This window comes from Dermacentor variabilis, chromosome 1 (genome assembly GCF_050947875.1).
Source record: "Dermacentor variabilis isolate Ectoservices chromosome 1, ASM5094787v1, whole genome shotgun sequence".
NCBI lineage: Eukaryota > Metazoa > Arthropoda > Arachnida > Ixodida > Ixodidae > Dermacentor > Dermacentor variabilis.
In genome coordinates this window covers 250,085,527-250,107,301 of record NC_134568.1, presented here as the reverse complement: position 1 = coordinate 250,107,301, position 21,775 = coordinate 250,085,527, and the positions used below count along the sequence as shown (strand labels likewise).

At 45.9% G+C, this 21,775-nt stretch overlaps 1 protein-coding gene across 2 annotated transcripts in view; it reads right to left on the bottom strand.

Moving 5' to 3' along the window:
* The window catches only part of Rrp42 (exosome complex component Rrp42), a 30,877-nt gene extending 16,865 nt beyond the window's left edge, over window positions 1-14,012 (bottom strand). Inside the window, exons 1-4 of one of the 2 annotated variants that reach the window (XM_075673092.1) lie at window positions 13,724-14,012; window positions 13,501-13,602; window positions 13,258-13,352; window positions 10,539-10,704 (exon numbers count right to left, since the gene is read on the bottom strand). In XM_075673092.1, the coding sequence (XP_075529207.1) occupies window positions 10,539-10,704; window positions 13,258-13,352; window positions 13,501-13,602; window positions 13,724-13,795 (435 nt within the window). In that variant the 5' untranslated portion in view covers window positions 13,796-14,012. The remainder of the gene's footprint in view (window positions 1-10,538; window positions 10,705-13,257; window positions 13,353-13,500; window positions 13,603-13,723) is intronic. The other variant, XM_075673099.1, reaches the window with a different exon arrangement.
* Window positions 14,013-21,775: the final 7,763 nt, after the last annotated feature.

Here is a 21,775-nt window from a genome sequence, read left to right as displayed (position 1 = left end):
TGCTATACTGGTTTTGCAAACTCGTCAAGGTCATACTAACTGCAAGCAGCAGAAAATGCGGTGTCCATCATGTTTCTGGCCAGTCTCTGGCCACGCAAAACACCTTAGTGCCAACTCTCGTGGGCTGTTTTTATTCACCGACGGCAATAGAGGCATGTAGTGACGTAAGCAGCGTCACACCACCTCTCTCAAGGCAGGTGATCTGCCTTGCACTAGAGGAATGCAACCCCTTCAGTCATGATTTTCTCTAGAACTAGGTCCTTTCTTGGCATGAAACAAGTGCCGTGAGGTTTCTGGAATGGTATTTTAACAGTCCATGTCATATTAATATTTGCCTTTAGTGTCTCTCTAGGGTGTTTCTTTAGTACGCTGTAAGTTCCAATGGCCTTGGCAATGAAAAGAACTCTCATACACACCATCCAGTTAACTGGATTGTCAGGAGAACCACAAAAACCGTATCACACAGCTGAACAACATATATGGCGAAGGCACGGAGTGACTCGTATACTTTTGCAAAAGGCTGTACATCGCCCGGCACTTTGCAGGGAAACAACCTAATTCCACCTTTACCACATTGTGCCTGCAAAGACATCTCCAGATGTATCACAATGCATTATTTTATTAATTTTGTGACCACAGAGCTTGGACTGCGTCTATTTTCCAGCTTACTCAATCATTGATGTCAGCCAAAAAAAGTGCTTTTTTTGGTAGCTCAGTTAGCTTTCCTAATTTGTATGTACCTGTATTAATAGACAGTCAGGCCTCATTACTATGGACACTTTGGTCTCTGACCAATAGTGTCCATAACGCCAGGCATCCATAGTGACGAATCTTTATGTAAAGCTAACAACATTTATAAAGAGAAATAAATGCCATCAAATTTGTTATTGCACATTGCACGGTAAAGTAGAATTGAAATTCGAGACAGTTTAACCTGTGAAGTAGGCTATTCTGTTCCCCACTAGGTGAGAAAAAAATCGCAGTACAGCTTGAACCACCCCTTGCGCCACGAGGGTTGCGACAGCATGGAGCTTTCACTCAAAGAAACTGAATCCCATAGAGGGGCAGTGCAGTATAGAGAGAGTATGGCTAAGAAGTCCGACACGGCTGTGGACGACGCAACGGCGTAAGCTTAGCCAGTCACACCAGGAACAGCATCTAGCCCAAGCCCCACTTCAGTAGTGCTGGCGATCCGGCTGCGGAGCCCTGCACGGCGCACTTCTTCTTCCTTACAACTTCACCCCTCGCTGAAGACGGAGCCACACAGGAGGCCTAAGGCATCGTGAGGACGAAGGGCTCGTGATACGGCTTGAACCGATCTATGTGCACAGTTTCATGGCCTCAGCTACGCACGTTTTTAAGGGGCGTCAGAGGTTCGATGACGTAGTTCACCGGAGAAGTTTGCTGTAGAACCCGGTAGGGTCTATGGTATCGGGATACAAACATGGAGGAAACACCTGGTGTGAAGTAGGAGGCACCCATAACCAAACGAGAGCGTCAGGCGAAAACTGGTGGTGGGGGCGCCCGTCGTCATGACGAAATTTCTGCAGCACTTGTTCTTGCATTGTAAGGGAGCGAGCTAGTTGCCGACATTCTTCTGCATACCGGGCAGCTTCGGAAACCGGTGTACCCTCTGATAAGTCGGGACAGTAAGGAAGAATAGTGTCAATGGGAAATGATGGTTCGTGGCCATATAGAAGAAAGAAGGGAGAAAAGCCCGTCGTTGACTGGGGTGCCGTATTGTAGGCGTATGTGACATAGGGAAGGATGAGGTCCCAGTTGGTGTGGTTGGAGGCGACATACATCGAAAGCATGTTGTCAAGAGTTTGGTTAAAGCGCTCTGTCAATCCGTTTGTTTGCGGGTGATATGCGGTGGTACAGCGATGAATAACGGGGCATTAAACGAGAATTTCTCGAATGACATCGGCGAGAAAGACACGGCCTCAGTCGCTCAAGAGTTCGCGGGGAGCACCGTGACATAGAACGAAGCGTTGAAGCAGGAAGAAGGCAATGTCACTAGCCGTCGCGGCTGGTAGAGCGGCCGTTTCTGCATACCTCATGAGGTGGTCTATGGCTACAATGACCTAGCGATTGCCAGCAGCTGTGTATGGCAGAGGTCTGTATAGGTCTATCCCAACCCGGTCAAAGGGCCACGAAGGGCACGGCAGAGGTTGCATTGGTCCAGAAGGGCGGCACGGGTCAGACTTGCGGCGTTGAGATTCTCTGCAAGAGCAAATGTACTTTTGCACAAATGTGTACACACTGCGCCAATAAAACCTATGACGTAGTCTGTTGTAGGTCTTGAAGAGACCAGCATGTGCGCACTGAGGGTCGGCATGAAAAGTGGTGCATACATCAGTGCGGAGCTGCCGGGGTATTAGAAGCAGCCATTTGCGGGTGTCAGAACTCTAGTTATGGCGATAGACGATTCCGTCGCGGATGGCGAAGTGCGAAGCTTGTCGGCGTAACGCTCGGGATGGTGGGTGTGCAGGTGAATCAGAGATGTAATATACCAAAGATGAAATCCAGGAGTCCTTGCGCAGCTCCAAAGCCATGTCGACAGAAGCGAATGGGAGAAGTGGGTCATCTAGGACGGAAACACTGACAATGTCGGCGTGGATAGGCGAGCGCGAAAGAGCATCGGCATCGGCGTGCTTCTTGCCTGAGCGGTAGACAACCCAGATATCGTACTCTTGGAGCCTCAGTGCCCACCGAGCTAGGCGGCCACAGGGATCCTTGAGAGATGACAACCAGCAAAGTGTGTGGTGATCGGTAACGACATCGAAGGAGTGGTAGACAACCCAGATATCGTACTCTTGGAGCCTCAGTGCCCACCGGGCTAGGCGGCCGCAGGGATCCTTGAGAGACGACAACCAGCAAAGTGCGTGGTGATCGGTAACGACATCGAAGGACCGGCTGTACAGGTATGGACGAAATTTTGTGATGGCCCAGATGATCGCTAGACATTCTTTTTCCGTGACTGAATAGTTCGCTTCAGCTTTTGTGAGAGCGCAGCTCGCGTAAGCAACAACATATTCTTGGCAGCCGGGCTTTCACTGGGCAAGCACAGTGCCAAGACCAACACCGCTAGCATCCGTATAGATTTCCGTCGGAGCAGCTGGATCGGAATGGCGCAGGATTGGTGGTGTTGTGAGCAGGCGATGTAGCGTAGCAAAGGCATTATCGCAAGCCGGAGACCACGCAGAAAGAGTGGGGTCTCCCCGAAGAAGGTCTGTCAGAGGTGCCATAATCGAAGCGAAATTTCAAATAAAGTGGCGGAAGTAGGAGCAGAGGCCAATGAAACTGCGCAAGTCTTTTAGAGACGTTGGCCTCGGGTATTCTTTAAAAGCATGGAGCTTAGCGGCATCAGGGAGAACGCTGTCCCTCGACACGACATGTCCGAGAATTGTCAGATTGTGTGCCTCAAAGTGGCATTTTTTCAGGTTTACTGGAGGCCAATGTCACTGAGACAGCGTAAAACCTGCTCCAAGCGATGAAGGTGAGTAGGAAAATCTGGTGCAAACACTACTACATCATCCAAATAACACAAGCATGTGTTCCATTTGAGGCCTAGAAGCATAGTGTCCATCGTCCGCTCAAAAGTCGCGGGCGCGTTGCAAAGTCCGAATGGCATCACACGAAATTCGCATAAGCCATCTGGTGTGACGAAAGCAGCTTTAGGCTTATCGTCTGCAGTCATAGGCACCTGCCAATAACCAGAGCGTAGATCGAGGGAGGAAAAGAACTCTGCACCTTGTAAGCAGTCTAGGGCGTCGTCACTCCGCGGCAATGGATAAAACATCTTTTTGGGTTATTTTGTTTAGATGGGAGTAATCCACACAAAAGCGGATCGAGCCATCCTTCTTTTTAACTAAACCAACTGACGATGCCCATAGGCTGTCGCATGGTTCAATGACACCACGCTTTAGCATGTCACCTACTTGCTCATCAATGACGCGTCTTCTGTCGACAATACGCGGTATGGTCGCTGCTGTAGCAGTGAGTGAGGACCAGTGTCAATCCGGTGACATACAGTCATTATTCGGCCCAGAGAAATGTTATGGCTGTCAAAAGCAGGGCAAAATTTCTTGAGGAGACGGAGAAGGTCATGGCATTGCTTGGAGTTTAAAGCAGTGTCGATGACATGGCTGAAAACGTCTTCAGGCGATGTGGCAGTTGCGGGACTACAGTAGAGGGTGTTGACCTCCGATGATCCAATAGGAAGTTCCAATGTAGTAATGGTGTCGTAAGGCTCCACAGTGCCGAGAGATTCACCGCGAAGCAACGTAATCAGGAATGGGAAGTGGTTGTTTGTATACAGGAAGGTGAGTCACACCAGCTTGAAGGCCAAGCGGCGCAGTTGGAAGTAATGAGAGGTGGCAATGAACAAAAGGAGTGGAAGGTGTGAAGAGTACGGTAGAGTCGGAGGCAATGGAACAGGATACAGATGCCAGAACGGATGCATGCGGAGGTATTTGGATGTCGTCAGTGAGGGACAACTTGGTGCAGGAAAGTGAAACGTCACCAGATATGGCATTGCCGAGTGAAGAGAAGGCGACTTCTGCACGGGAGCAATCAATGACAGCTTGGGGACGGGAGAGAAAATCCCAACCTAAAATAATATTGTGGGAACAGTGGGGAAGAACAACGAACTCGACTGTGTAGAGCACTCCTTGAATTTCAAGTCTGGCGGTGCACGCAGCCACTGGCTGGATGTTCTGTGCTGTGGTCGTGCGGAGTAAAGGACCGAAGAAAGGCGTCGTGTAACTTTTCGCATTGAGCGGCATGGTTTTTCGGCAGTCACAGATATGGCGGCACCTGTGTCAATGAGGGCAAGAGCAGACACCTTCAACAGCGACATCAATAATGTTGGGCGGCGAAAGAAGAGGGCTTGAGCGTTGCGGCGATGACACAGTTCTTGCCTCGGGAACTGCGCCACTGTGTCAGCGGTAGAGGGACGTCGACGCATCAGGGAGAGCGAGTGACGACGAGGAGGTGAACAGCAGTCAGAAACTGGGCGAAGACTTGGGCGGGGAAGTGGTAAGTCACGGTCTGGAGCGTAAGACAACGGTTCGTCGTACGCGGCTGTGCGTGGGTCATCACATGGATGAAGTGGGCGGCGGCGGCACAGGCATGCAACGTGTCCAGGAATACCGCACGAATAGCAGATGGGCCGATTGTCCACTATGCGCCAGGGGTTAATTAGTCGATGGACTGGAGGTCGTGGCGGCGTGGAGGTAAAAACAGGGCGAGGCATCAGAGGCGGAGGCCGGAAGGTCAGTGGTAGTGGTCGTGTGACGGAGTCAGCGTAAGTCAATGGGCGGTGAGTTGAGGCGCCCGTTCCAGAGGAAGGACCTCGGACACTTGTTCTTCTATAATGTGTCGTAGGGTCGAACTAAGGGACGAAGCTGACTGCAGTGAATTGGAGATGAGGGAGAGCTGGCGAACAACTTCTTCCCGGATGAAAGCCTTGATCTGCGAGAGGACGGTGGAATCTTGAAAAGGAGAGGTCAAGCCAGACAACGATTCCTCATGGGGAACAGGACGGCGGGTGAGGAGGCATTGACGGCAGAGCTCGTCATAGCTTTGGCACAGTTCAATAACTTGGGCAACAGTAGAGGGGCTCTTTGAAATGAGCATCTGAAATGTGTCTTCGTCGATACCCTTCATTATACACTTGATTTTATTGCCCTTAGTCATGGATGCATCAACGCGTTTACAGAGATTGAGGACATCTTCGTTGTAGCTGGTAAAGGTCTCACCAGGCTGCTGAGAGCGCGACGGCAGACGCTGTTTGGCACGAAGCTTTTGAACAACAGGGCGGCCGAAGACCTCGCTGAACTTTGTCTTGAACACCGTCCAGCTTGGGGCTTCGCTTTCGTAGTTCCGAAACCACAAGTGGGCAATTCCGGTGAGGTAAAAAGGGACGGTGGTCAATTCCATGATGTCATCCCATTTGTTGTTCAGACTGACGCGTTCGTATGATGAGAGCCAGTCATCAATGTCGTGGTCGTCACTGCCGCTGAAGATGGGAGGGTCCCGTTGACGGAGTGTGCCGGGGCATACGGAGGACTGGGGAGCAGGTGGTGTAAAGCTTATGGCGCTTTCGGTGGTCATGATGGCAGGGAGAGTCCGGCTGCGCAATTCCAGGATTACAGGAGACCCAGCAAACCTCCACCAATTATGGCAAAGAAGTCCGACACGGCTGTGGACGACACAAAGGAAACCGACAGGAAGACGCAACAGCGTAGCCTTAGCTAGTCACACCAGGAACAGCGTCCAGCCCGAGCCCCACTTCAGTAGCTCTGGCAATCCAGCTGCGGAGCTCTGCACGGCGCACTTCTTCCTTACAAGAGACATGTTGCATGTAGACAAAGATGGCATGTAAGAAGAAAAGCTGCTCCGTTGCCATAGCATTTTGTGTACAGCTAGGATGCCAGTAGAACTGAACACATAGAAGTCCCAGTCTTTGCCTCAGAAAACACATACACTTCATAAAACATGCGAGTATTGAAGCTGTGATGTGACTGCCGAGCTTGGAGAGATGCTGACCGATGAGGTGCTAACAGCACATCTTGCTGCCACTGGCAAGCCTTGACCATTTTGCCCTCATTGTGAGCAGGGGTTTCAGCTTCATTTAGAGGAGCTCATATCCATGCCATCGCTGTCCACATTAGAAACAGAGATACACAGGGTTCTATGGGCTTTGTGCCTCTTGTCCTCATTGTACGAACAGCGAGTTTCTATATTAACTAGGCACATATTTAAAAATTCATTAGCCCATGCACTGTGTGAAGAAGGATGAGCAGCGAACCTGTGGTGTGTTTTACCTCATTCAATGCACCTATTTATATATAGTTATTATTATCATTATTATTATTACTATTACTATTATTATTACTATTATTGAAGGACACACAAAATGAATACATATTTCGACTGTGGCGTCATTTATTGTTATTCTTTTATGAAGTAATGACGTGTGCTAGTACTGCCGTAAGGCAAACGGGAATTTCACAATATTTACAACTTCACTGTGAACTACGTAATTACAAAAAGTGGACAAAACTCGGTGTAATGTTACGAGTTGGCTTAGCAGCTAATTGTCATATAATTTGTTTCAGTATAGTTTGGATAAAACAAGAGTTACACCCATTTTCTGTAACCATACTCTCTCCGTATAAGGAGGGAGTAAATGAAACTTGGTGTAATGATAGAGTCGTCTTAGCGGCCAATTTCAGTATGATTTTTTCAAGATACCTACATTCGATTTAGAGCTACAGAGCATTCGTGAGAAACTGGAAACGAAATTTTTGTCGTGTCGATGTGACACGTAGACGGACGGACACCAACCACCGCCTGGAGGGTAGCTATATACAGCTTCGCTGTAAAAAGCGTGGTGCCCACAAAAGTTGCCCGTAAATCGAGTCATTCATATTACTGAGTGTTATAATAATGAGGCAACAACTGTACTTCTATTAGCTCTTAGCAGCTTTGTTTTCTCCCTGCTGAATTCAAGTGCCACTTCAGGCCTGTTGAATATAGTGGCTTAGATAAGGATTCAAATTGAGACCTTGAGTATAGGAAGTCAATGCAATTCAATTCTACTTTACCGTGCAATGTGCAATAACAAAATTGACAGCATTTCTTTCTTTTTATAAATGTTGTTAGCTTTACATCAAGATTTGTCATTATGGAAGCCTGGCGTTATGGACAATACTCCACACCACCATGAATACCTCCTCTCCAAGGAAGTTCATGCCAACCACCTGCCCCTGTACCTAAAAAAAAATCGAGTAATTCGATCATGTGCTGGGGGAACTGAACAATAAACCAGCTCAAGTGCACAGAGAAGTGACACACTCCGCCTTTTTCACAACAAATATTTAAACTATATTAGGCAGCTTTATGTGAAGCAAACTAATGAGGGAGCCACATATATATTACTGTAAGAGAAAGAAGTTTTCTGAACACACAGGCCAAGTTGCATAGCTGCGTCACCAGGCTGACTGGCACTTCAGCTTAAAGAGTGCATTTGGTGAGTCGGTGAGTCCATTTCATGCTCACAGAGGTAGCCACCTGAAAGTTATACCCATGGTGCACTTCCATTACGCATTTTTATGGGCAGCCAAGATGTTCCCATGCTGCACGTCATTTCTTCGATAAGGTTTATTACTTGCCTGTGCATTCAGCCATACTGCTTTGAATTTTGTTCATTTTGAACGAGGCCCCGTAAACAAAAGCCACTCTGTGGGGGCTCTCACACAACCAACCCTGGAAGGAAAAATGGGGTGCATCAAATGCGGTCTAAAAATCATGAGTTCCAGGCCATCTGGTTACACAGTAAAGAAATTTGGCTGGTGTTCACATGGAGTCCCCTACTATGACGTGCCTCATAATCGGATAGTGGTTTTGGCACGTAAAACCCAACAATTTTATTTCTAATGCTTCCATCCACATCACTGCCTACATTGCACCAGAGAGCCTGTCAGACAACTTCCATTGCAACTTCACCAGGGGCCAACATACAAGGTCCTGGTTGTGGATAGAGTCATCATTGCCACACAAAATGTTTTTTTATGAAGAATAGGTGAAATAAAAGGTGCATCAGATTATGAGTATATATTTAGTTTTATTTCAAATATCTGTCCTGCAGTCCTGAATACCTCCCATATATGGCAAAGTTGACAATATGGCAACTTGCCTACAGTGCAACTCAGCTGCAGATTTTTTCTTACGTCAGAGTTGTTAAGGAAAAAACATTCAAACTAAAACATGGGTAGTAAATATTCTCCCTGTAGCAAAACTTTGCTCAAGGTTTGCTAGAAATGTTGGATACGTCTGACTTTGACAGTACAGGGTAGTGCTATTTATTTTTGAAATGTATGCCACATGCACTTCCAAAGAGGGTTGTTTACGGCTGAGGTAGTGCAGTAAAAGCAAATTAATCATCGTCAACGGCAAAAGATCTCAGTCATATGACATAGCATAAATCTAAGAAATGTCACAATACACCACTGAACAAAACACGAACCTTACCACATTCACCTTACTACTACTTATGCAAGTAGTATCCTCAACACAGCTGCATAGTACTGTTGACTTCCACTAATTCGACCCTTACGGGACCAACAAAATAGATCGAATTATCAGGTGGGTCGAATTAAACAAGATGCACGAAAACGCTAGAACAAACCACGGTTTCATTTGGCAGTATTTACCCGATTCTAACACGGCCCCGAATCAAACGCGCGCGCGCGCGCTTTCTACGTGTTCAAAGCAGCAAACAACTAAGCAGAAATGACATTAAAGCTCGAAAGAAAATAGAAACTTAACGCGCACACCATTTTTAGCAAGTTATTTCACAATTGGGGCCGGTTTCGTAATGAAAGTTTCGCCACGCGGTTTTTCTTAAAAGTTACCTTCGCCGCAATACATTCGTGTTATGCGGCAAAGCATACATTGCGAAGGCGATTTTGGTCTTGTGTCTGCGCGCACCGCGCAATTTTTGGCCCAATCTTTCTTTTTTAAAACGCGCGTTAAAATCAGATAAATACCACAATAAAAATATGGACTACGTTTACTGCTTTAAAACATTTCTAGAGCGGGCCGAAAATACGCGTTTTCGACGAGAGATGTGTGCTCAATGCATACTCTGTCCGCTGAGCTCCGCCGAGACAGACGCTGCCACTAAAGGGGTCGCTATCGGATTCACCATAGGGGTCAGGTGCGTGCGTTCTGACTGGTCAAGTTCGAATTATTCGGCGAATGCCAATTCCATGAAAAAAATAACGAAAGGTTGGGCCCATGAAAATGAATGGACGCCGGCCAGAACCTTTTGCTGGGATCGAATTAACCGGAAAAATAAAACGAATTATCCAGAGTCGAATTAACGGGTCTACTGTATAGTAACAAGACGAACGTCACCATGTTTGAACCCTCGGCAACATCAACTTTCCATTTACAGAAAAATGGTGTCCTCTTACACCCCTGACACATCTGTCAGACCTTTCCGACCTGCAGGCAATGTGAAGAGCACCATATAAATGCCACATTCCTTTAGCTGTTTGCTTGCAATTTCCAGCACTACAATTTAAATCGTAACATTGTGCTGGTAATGAAGGCCCCAACATGATAAACACACTGTCCAAGCTGTCAACATAGTTTGTAATGCCATTTCTTTAATGCCGACGCTCAGTCTGCAATCTCGACTGTTGAACTTTACACCTTTACACCTCTTGAAGTTCACAACATCACTTGGCTAAGGTGTTCATGACTCTGTTATCGACCACTGAATGCATCTGTTCAAGTACCCAGGTACCAGAAAGAAGCAACTACTAGTGGTGTAACAAGAGAACAATAGCTATAGAGCCCCTCAGATCCCCCTATTCTTCTCACATATTAGCTATCCGAGATACAAATAAATGCTTACTTGAAAATAAACAAATAACATGTATCATGGCCATAACCAACCTATAAACAATGTGGTTAGTAGTTTGCAACTCTGCTTTAATTTGCTTGCTTGTCAGCACACATACCAAAACATCCACATAGAGGACCCACGCTTGTTGACCAGGAACAACCGCCAAAGACTTCAGGTCAAGACATTTTGGAGATCTGTAAGTTCGAGCCAAGGCTGATCTGATTTCAGTAGCGATCTCTTCTCCACCTCTTCCTTCAAATACGGGGTCAGCATTAGCAGTGCTGAAACCATGCAGGCAACTCATATAAATATAAATCCCTCTTTTACATTTGTGCTGCATGGCAGCACCAATGCCATTCATTAATACAGCAAATATACAATCCTAAAAAGACTTGGCAAATATCAAACATCCCTGTTCCGTTAGAATAAAACAGGTATTTAATACTGAAAGTACTCATTTTACAATGAAGCATGACATTATATTTAAGGCAAACAAAGGATGCACAGTAAAAGGTGTCGCCGACTTTCAACTGATGTTCATTTATATTTATTTGACTAAAGGTTTTGTATGAATGTAGGTAAACCCTTCAAAGTTTTGGGACACATCAGGATTATTATACAGGTTGACCCACATTTTTAAGAGAGCACATGAAAATTTCAAAAATACATATTTTAATGTTAGTTCCGACACAGTAAACTTCACAGTGAAACCCACTGTTGCAGGTCACACTCTCTGAATTTAACAGTTTGTAATTGGCAGATGTTTCTTCAGCATTTTGCATTCTTTCCAGAAGGCACCACCATTTGGGCTATTGAACATAACTGAAATGCAGCACTTCCTGAAGTTCCTTCAACTGTTTTTTTGAGGATTATAAGTTGGCTCTCGTCATGACTATAAGTCAACACCCAGCACAGTGGCTTAGTGACTATACCATTCTGGCTACTGAGCATGAAGTCATGGGTCTTATTGCCAGTCGTGGTGGCCACATTCAGACGGTGGTGAAGCGAGAACCCTTGTGTCTTGTATTTTGGGTGCATGTGAAAGGACAGAAGGTAGTCTAATATAATTTGGAGACTGATCTCACAACTGCATCTCGGTAGTAAGTGTGCCGTTTCGGGACGTTAAACAATTTTTTTATTACCATAAATCAACTCCAAGATGCAACAACATCAACAACAACAAAACAAGTTGGCCCATAATCAAATAAATGTGACCTGTAGCGAAGACCAAGAAATGAGCCAATGATGAACTAAATGCATCTATGTGCATTCAAGAGACTCAAGTCAATATATAAAGGCAAGCAAGCAGTTGGAAAATTGGCATTAGTTGGCAATTATTAGCAGCATGAGTGAATCTGCAAGGTAGCAGATTCTGACAAACCAAAGCAAGATTGAAAATAAAACTCAAACAAGCTTCCAAGAACCCAGTCCCTATTATGAACAGTGCTGGGGGTTGTGCAAGAGAAAAATGGTGAATCAAAGGTTGTATTTCAGCCAAAGACAGCACTTGACAGCACTGGCTATGGCAGCTAGGCATGTTTCTTGACAAGCAGCTAAGGCAGATACTGAAAAGCAAAAGGTTTACAGTTTCTGCTTTAATGCTTATGCATCGACTAACTTCTGACAAAAAAAATGGGGGGGGGGGGGCTCCCCTGAACATGACTGTTTCTTAGACAAAAGGATAGTAAAAAAAAATGTCTTGCGAAGTGGATTATAAAATGTATCCACAAGCTTGAAGAAAGTACCGACTTTTCATGTGTTAGGTTCAGGTGGCAAAGGTCATCCAGATGATATTTTAGTCCTAACAGGGGGTCTTTACAAAATACAAACTGGACAAAATAGCAGTAATGAAAAAACTTGTGGCTCTGCCATACCTTGAAGGCGCTGTATGACTAAAAAATCAAATAAAATGTGCAACCAACACAAAGTAAACATATTGCTATCAGTCCCTTTAATGTTCCTAAAAAAGTCCAAAACAGTGAAAAGACCGTATGAGGAATGTAAAATAAGAGGTAATTGAAGATTTGTTGGTTCCAGAAGTGCCTCAGTGTACACCATACTTCTTTTGTGCAGAAAGAAGCATGAAAGACAACTGAGCGCTGTCTAAGCATGCTCAGGAAGAGTATCAGTAACAATTTTGCAATAGGGTACAACTGGGATGCTAGCCATGCACATAAAGAAGCCCGCATGTCCTGCACAAATTGATGGCTGAAAGAAAAATTGATCATCAAAAAGAAAATACATACAAATTATTCTAAAGGTTTTAAAGGCTTTATATTTAACCTCTTCAGGCACCAATTTTTCCTGTCAATAAGAAGTTTAGTTTCAGTACGTTTCTAGCATCTTCAGAATCATGAAAACCACATAGTTAAGGACGAATTCAGTAAATTCAATAGTTCAATTTTACGTTTGAAGTACCATTAAGTGAAAACAAATGTGCTAGCACATCTGTGGCTTTGAGATATGCAGAAATGTACTATATTCAAAAGATGTACGACTACACAAGATTTAATCGAGTGCATGCATCCAGAGAAAAATAACTTTCCATGTGCATCCTTCTTGAAATTATTTGGGCTTTACTGGCATAATCCACTACGCATTTTATAGTTTCTTCTTAAGCTGCTCGTGCCCGCTCTTTCTTTTAGCCCTTGACGAATGGCTGTGTGTGAATAAACAGCTGCTTTTCTACAGTCGTCGTGTTCGTGTACTCCTTTACCTTAGTGTGCGTTTCTGAAGTCCTGAAGTTTCTGAAGCTCGGTATCTTAAAACACACCTCCAAAATAATGCAACACCAGTTTGTCTCTTTCCAGCTCTTCTTCATGCTCACGACTTACCAATCCACAAAGAACTCAATGCGGCCTTGCTGAGGTGCACAGGGGTCAGGGGTATCAAGTTCTGCCTTGATTCCAACCAAGATGTCAGTGTTCGCCTGCAAGGTCACAATGTTAACGGCGGCTTAGTTCATTCAAGACAACCAGGCTGGAAGGTGCCATATAGGGTTCAGTTAAGCAGCGTATAAACTAGGATAAGAATGCAACGGCGCGATAACCAACATTTTGTTTCAGTACAGTACGTACTAGCCTGACGTGCGAAGAACCACTGCAGTTGGATACTATGCCTGTTTCTAGCTCCAAGAATCGGTACTCCAGGCAGCTGCGACCATCGCAACGTAGGTTTTCCTGAAAGCCAGAGGAACCATTTGCGACGATGGATTCAACACAATAAGTTATGCCTGTGCGCCTGTGCGTTATTCATGCATATTCATGCTCGTCAACTATAGCACTTGAAAACAAACTAAACTGGTGAACACCATACTTGTATCCCATGTACAATGTAGATTTTCTCCGCTTCACTGACGAGTATATCAGACATTGTTACGTGAATATGTACGTCCGCTAGTTTCCCTTATGAGTAACTTCGCTTTAAAACTTAACACAAATTCTTCTTTCTTTGTTGTTGTTTGCTTGTTCCGTTTTGAAAGTTCGTTTGCAATAAGCCAGCGCATGGGGAATACGAGCGCCTACAAAAACATGCTACCGCTACTGCGACATGGATGCCGCCATGACACCGGCCGTGATTACTGATCCCGCATAAATAAATAAATAACTATGTAACTTAATAACTATTGTTGCAAATTGTATTTGCATAGTTAAATTTCTCGCGCATCCTCAGTACGTAATAGATACTCAAACTTTGCAACATAAGCAAGTACTAAATGCACGCAATTCTGTTGTTTCCGTTGTTTCTTCATTCGTTTTTGTTGCAATTGTAATTAAATTGTGATTATTTTACTGAAGAAAATATAAAAGTTCGTTGCAGGTGTTCGGCTCGGGCCCACGGCTCGGCCATTATATAAACTCATATAGTGTTTTGTGATGGCGCCATCTACGGTGCCGTTGATGCCAATATTATGGCTACAGCCGTTCACGTGCGTTAATCAGTGGAAAACCCGAGGCCCTGTATTTTGTTTGCGGCGTTCTTAGTATATAATTATTAAGGATTCGACCCTATTACAATAAATGAGCTATAAAAACATTACCATCCTAGTCTGCCTTTACCGGGCGGTCGACGTCTACCGCTGCTAGCAAGTCTGAAGTACTGAGCAGACGAATATGGCGCGCCATATAGAACAATCTATTGAAGTTGCAGTGACCTCAATTAAGGATGTCGCAGTACGATGCCTAGACCCGAATTTTTGGAATAGTTGCACAGCGGCACTGCGCACGAGCGACTCGGCACCTTTCGTGAGCGCTCTAATGAAACACATGCTCAAGATCGCTGAACGGCATCACAAATATGAAGCTAATTTGCCGGCTAGTCTAGGCAGTGGAAATCCCCATTTCGATAGCCTCTCGACTACAACAGATATCTTTGGGTTTCAATCATCGCCTGAAGACCATGACCATGAGAGTTCGCAAGCGTCCAGTGGCCTCTCGGACACTCAGCAGTCGCAAGAAAGCCAGACGTCCTTGTCACAATCACCTCCTGAAGCTGGGAGCTCAGACTTTGACGACCTGTTAGACATAATGTGATACTTGCTAGAACAGGTACTGAACTGGTTGGCCGTTGTGTCACCCTTACCGTACAGCCACTTAAAGTGGCATGAAAACGAACACAAATGTAGTGCGTGCATGTATATTCAAATTTCAAATATATTTTATTTTCTTCTGTTAACTAACGCTCCGTGTGGTGATTCATGTCCAGGTCGCGACAGTGGACGCCAAGCTTGGTACGGGTCTTGGCCAACTGCAACAATAAAGACAACATAATATTTTAATAGCAAACACAGTGCATGCAAAAATATCTCTTAGCGCCGTTCGTGTTCAGCATCAACGGAGTAACGTTCCAACCCTGGCGAACGGCCGGATAAGCAATACGAAACTTCTAAGGCTAAAAAAGCGATTTTGATTGCATTATCTCAACAATATGTATGGTTTACTTTGTTAGATATTGCTGAAATACAAAAAAGCAATAAAAATTTAAGGGACACGACTCCAGCCTTTCAAACGTTGCATGTTGAGCCCTCTCCCACATGTGAGCACAGTTGCGAACCTAGCACAGCCTTATGGCATCCTAGGTTCGCAAGAAAGAATAGCACCACTGAACGCCACAAATCAGCCTCAGGGAGGTCGACCGGCATTTCTTTCTTCTTTTGCACCAATTCCGACAGATACGTGCTTCGGCTGATCCACTAGGGCCAGCAACCCAGCCTAATTTCCCAGCACCAGCATAAATTGGCAGTTTCGAGGCCGGGCTCGTTAAGCATATGCATGAAAGGTCACTTACGTTAATCCGTGATTCCTCTGTACTCCCTGAGGTGAAGAAGAACCCAAGCTGGGTAAGCGAAAACGGCGCTTACGATCACAGAGATGTGAACAGCCTTTTCGGCTGTCGACATTTTTATGCCTTTCGGCAGCGAGACTGAGTACGCCGCTGAACGGGTCTGCATTGCAGAGCTTCGAAAAACGGCGGTGGCTTTTCGCAGAGCACTGTTCATCTTCAGTCCTTGCGGCTACGCAACCGATAACAAAGTCCCAGCGGAACGCACAGCGTCGAAGAACGTTTCAAGGTGCCCGAGGTGATGCCTGGTAATGCCGCCGGTAATGCGCAGAATACGAGCAGCAACAGCGCGGCGGCGCTGATGACAAGCTGCGCAAGCGCAGTGATGCCAATAGGGGGCGTCCTAAACCCCACGCAACCATTAACCATTAGAACCATTAAAGGCTAGGTGGCGCGCGCCGCCGCCACCCGATTCAAAGGGTTGGGCCGCAATCATCCATCCATCCATCCATCCAAAAACCAACGTTTGTCGCTTCCGCTCATATGCTATCATATGCATCCGCCGTTCCGCCGCATGCAACCAGCAAAGGCACAGCCTTCAAGACCAATATTCGTTTATCTAGAGAGCGCTACATATTGGGCGTGGATTTGGACACCACGCTGGAAGTTTAAATGTAGGCATTATCTCTATAGGTGATGTTAAAATCTACTCCCCATAGAGTTTCTCACTACATTACCTAGAGGGAAATCTGGCGCTGCTGCGCTGTGGTATGCATGGAAATGCCGGTATATTGTGACTTCGGATTGGCATCGTTCTCGGAGAGACACGACACCTTGAAGACGCGCTTGGCAAGTACCGTTCCGTCTGTCACAATGATTCATTTTCTACTAAAACAGCACGTGAAAAGCTGTTTTAGCTTTATTATTACGCAAAAACATGTTTTGTTTAACTATGAGAACTTGTTATTACGTGTACGATTATATAAAACGTAAAAAGTATCAGCGAGCCGCTAAAGTTGGAGGATAGACGACAGGGCTCGCTCTCGCTTTGAAACAGTTTGTCGTCTATTCTTGCTTTTCTTCGCTTGGTCGTGCATTGTAGGTAAGTAATGATGTAATATGCGTGAATGGAAACATTTTATCAAGATTTTACTTTGAGAACGCGTTATTTGTGTAGCCAAATCCACGTTTTAGACGAAGCCTCTTACAACATCAGCCAACACGAGCCTCGCAGACACATATACCGTCATTCCCATGACGGCACGGTGCCCCCTAAGAAACTTCCATAGACGGTGGCGCCAGATTACCCTCTAGGTGTTATAGTGAGAAACTCTACACTCTAAGAACAGTTTACACCCTTTCTGCCACACAAAAATAATCGTCATCTGCCTTAATGCGTTTCCTTTCTTTATCGCTGCGAGCCCAGAACTTTCCAGTAACGAATGGCACGCGCGTTATCAGCATAGAACAGTTTACACCCTTTGGAGTGCCCCTTCTGATAACGCGCGTGCCGTTCGTCACTGGAAAGTTCCGGGCTTGCAGCGATAAAGAAAGGAAACGCATCAAGCAGATGACGATTATTTTTGTGTGGCAGAAGGGGCAAGCCAAAGGGTGTAAACTGTTCTTACACTCTTAAAACGGTTGCACCCTTTGGGGTGTATATTTGTCCCACAACAATAATCGTCATCTGCCTTGCTTGCGTTTCCTTTCTTGAAACTCGGCGCTCGCTACTTTCCTGTCGAGAATGCTGCGTCACACTGATAACGCGCATGCCGTTCGTGACTGGGAAGTACCGGGCTCGCAGCGTTAAAGAAAGGAAACGCGGGCAAGACAGATGACGATTATCGTTGTGGGACAAGATAAGCCCCAAAGGGTGTACATTTTTCTAAGAGTGTAGAGTGTAATCGTCATCTGTGTTGCCCGCGTTTCCTTTCTTTAACGCTGCGAGCCCGGTACTTCCCAGTCACGAACGGCATGCACGTTATCAGTGTGACGCAGCATTCTCGACAGGAAAGTAGCCAGAGCCGAGTTTTCAAGAAAGGAAACGCCAGCAAGGCAGATGACGATTATCGTTGTGGAACAAATACACACCCCAAAGGGTGCAACCGTTTTAAGAGTGTATGCTACTCCCCATACACTCTACACTCTTAAAACGGTTGCACCCTTTGGAGTGTGTATTTGTCCCACAACGATAATCGTCATCTGCCTTGCTGGCGTTTCCTTTCTTGAAAACTCGGCGCTCGCTACTTTCCTGTCGAGAATACTGCGTCGCACTGATAACGCGCGTGCCGTTCGTGACTGGGAAGTACCGGGCTCGCCGCGTTAAAGAAAGGAAACGCGGGCAAGACAGATGACGATTATCGTTGTGGGACAAAATAAGCCCCAAAGGGTGTAAATTTGTCTAAGAGTGTAAGAACAGTTTACACCCTTTTGAGTGGCCCTTCTGCCACACAACGATAATCGTCATCTGCCTTGATGCGTTTCCTTTCTTTAACGCTGCGAGCCCGGTACTTTCCAGTAACGAATGGCACGCGCGTTATCAGCGTGATAGCATTGAAATGCTATCACGCTGATAACGCGCGTGCCGTTTGTTACTGGAAAGAAAGGAAACGCATCAAAGCAGATGACGATTATCGTTGTGTGGCAGAAGGGGCACTCCAAAGCATAGAGTTTCTCGCTTCAAAGGGTGTAAACTGTTCTTATATAGAGTGTAAAGCACGGTGTAAGAAGAGGTGTGCGAACGGCGACGCCTCGCCCTGCTGAGGGCGCGTCGACAAGTTGCGTGCGCTTCTGGGTGACGGCGCTTTATCTCAGGGGCCGCAATAGGGATTAGTAAAAGGCGATTGGAGGATTGGTGGAAGAAAAGTAGGGAAACGACAAAAACGGAGACGTACAAAAGCACAGTTCGCAATAGGGGATCAAAAAATTTGGTTGTGAAAGTTCATAGGTTTCTTTTTTTCATTTTTTTATTGTTTAACATAGATATGTACGTGTACACGTACGAGCTTGGTGGCGCGATCCACCGCCCCGTTCCAAAGGAGACACTCATAACATCCATCCATTTACCTATCCGCCAGCTCGTTCTAAAGGGTGAAGCCTCATCGACATCACATCATCGTTTGCGTTCGTCGCACGCAGTTGCGAGCACTTCTATGCTTTGTGCCGGTATACGTACATTGCTTTTTCACGGTTTCTTGCGGTGTGAATTGTTTTGTAAACTTGTTCACCCATTTATTTCTCACCGTGACAATAGAAACAAGCGCGAACGAGACCAAACCAACCAAGAAAGCGCGAGCGGCGCGAGCAGACGATAGTGCGAAACGAGTGGTCGGGCGGGTTCGCATAATACCAGTTTCCCGCGTGCATGTCACTGAAGGCATAGAGTTTCCTACAAAAATGACTGAAGGGGTCGTTCCATTGGTCTCCGCCTATCGTGGTTCGCGTCTTCCATCTCCCGTTCCGCGTTCGCTCTTTCATCCTTCGCTGTGTTCGTTCGTTTATGGCCCCCATACGATACATGCCATCTTACGGAAACTGCCTGAAGCGCACGCGAGAACGGTATGCTGGAACGGGCGCCGTTCACACACCTCTCATAATATTCTTTCACCGTGCCACAACGTAACAACGAATTTATATTGCGGATCTTAAAGGTTATGCTTTTTCTGGTTAAATGCGGCCAAAGCGATTTTGGAAACCGAAAATAAGCTATAGAGGTTTCGACACCATCTATGCAGTTTGGCGTCTAAACATTGTATTCTCGTTTTTGTGACTGCTATTTTGTTCTTTTAGCCGCAGTTGCACTTTCACTAATGGTACCTTCAGCAGACGGCACTCGTGCCGTTTTTATTGCATCCGCACATGCATCCCCACGTTCCGATGGGGGCGAACACGGCGGAGAACAACGGTGGAGCAAGAACGTTAGAGCGCGGTGCGATACCGTCGAGGAACGCGCGCCAGCAGACAACGAAGAGCGGGCCATGAGCGGGCCGTATGGGGCCGTACCGTTCAGGCGCCATTTTGTAGCAGGCGGTGACAATGGAAGCCGTGTCTCTTACAAAACTACTTTTGCTGCTTGAATCCAGTAGCTCATCGGTCAGCAAAGACTACGAAGTTGAACATCGCCGCTAACCAGGAGCCCTGACGAAAGCAACCGTCGATGGATAACAATTTCATCACCGATGTAGCAGCGTCATAAAATTATGAGTTATGAAGCTGCAGCATTGGTTTGTGCGTTTGATGCTCTAACGTTCGTTTCCTTTGTTTATTTTCAGTTTCCAAACGCTTCAGGCTAAGTCAGAAAACATGCAAGGTGCTGACAGCGCAGTTCGCAAGCCACATCCCAGTACCCCAAGAATCATTCTAAAGAAGTGTCGGCTGCTGAAATTGGAATTCGACATGTCTCTCGCAGAGGACGCTAGTCACAAACTCCCGTTTGGGGGTTCGCACGTTCGTCTGGCACGTAGTGAAACATGAAACTTGTGCGGTGTTCGGCGTAATTTCCGCTGCACTGTCGCGGTGCCAGTGTGGCTCAGCCATAAGGCGTGGTGGCAACTTTCGTCCGCCCGGTGGTGGTGTCCAAATCCACGCCCTGGCGATGGCGCCAGCTAAGACCTCCGAAGAACAATTACAGATTTCTAAGACCACTTTTGCTGGCAGCATGCGGTAGTGTTCAAAACCTGACGTCTATGACGTTTTCTCGCAATTGCTTCTCCCGCCTGCAACCAAGAAAAGCATAGCCTTCAAGATTTGCATCCGCTTATTCAGAATGCGCCTTCACTAGATTCCTCCCAATGACGTATTTCTGATGTATCAAGTTTTTTTTTTCCTTTATGATCGTACAGATTCGATTTTCCCAACACATCACAGAAAATTATGTTGTGCTTATAGCCTTTCTGTTGCTCGAATTTTGCAGAAACATTGCTTCCATCGTTTGCTGTGCGACAGTTAAAGCAGCGACTTCGAGATTTCACTATAGCGGCTGGAGGTGCGATGTGAAGATCACGAAAGGCGTAGACGAAAGCAAGTTCGCATTTTTGTCATGAAAATTATGACACTTCGCATTTTTACTTGCCTAGTTTGTCAGGAAAAAAACTGCGAATTGACATGGGTGTGTACCACTCGCAGCGAAGACATAGCTATGGCTGTTAAATTTAAGACGACCGGCGTCCTCAATATTGGAACGCGTGGCCTTCGAGATCACGCAACAGGGAGGCACAGACGAATGCAAATTTCTCATGTTATTTGTTTGTTTGTTTAGGTTTTGTTTTTGGTTTGTTGCAATTACCAGGCAAGTGACAGCTACAAGCGTTAGATTGAACGATTCGCACCATAAAATGCGATCGTGCTGCAAAATTTGAGCAAGTGCAGAGCATCGGTAAACGCAAAATCGTTTTTCTACAATATTAAAGGCCTACTCGACAAAAGGAGCTATAATGTTGGGGCTCGTATCATTCACGTTCATTTCGCACAACGTTGAATACGATTACATCATAGGGATCACTGAAGTCTACAGGTATTTCCACAAGTAAAAAAAAAGGCAGCCGACTTGTGCGACCTTGTAGAATCACAGCCCAATTTCCAGTGAGCCTGTTTCTTTCGGGCAGTTGCATTACGAACTTCAGCTGCTTGTAATTAAGCAGCACACTTTAATTAAAACGTTGCCCGCATACGACGCCTTCAAGCACTGTAAATTGCTTTTCGTTTCTCGTCTTTGCTACTGAAGTACTAAAGCGCCAAACAGACGACACAAGAAGAGACACGGACGAGGCTTTGAAAGTATTAAGATACGTAGATGTTTTTCTAATTGTGTTAAACAGACAGGATCCATCAGACTATCAATAAACTGTCAGAGAGATTCTAAAAGTTTTCAGAAATATAGCCACGGTTTGGAATACACCTGTGAACTACCAAAAAAACAATAAGTTAGTTTTTAGACCTCGAGCTCAACCTGGGAGCAAAAGGGCACTGGAAGTACCACCCCCGAGCGCAATAAGAGCTCTTGTCTTACGAGTCTGTCCACTCTAAGACCGTAAAAAGAGTGATAGCCACAGCGGCATTAGAATAGGCTGCCAG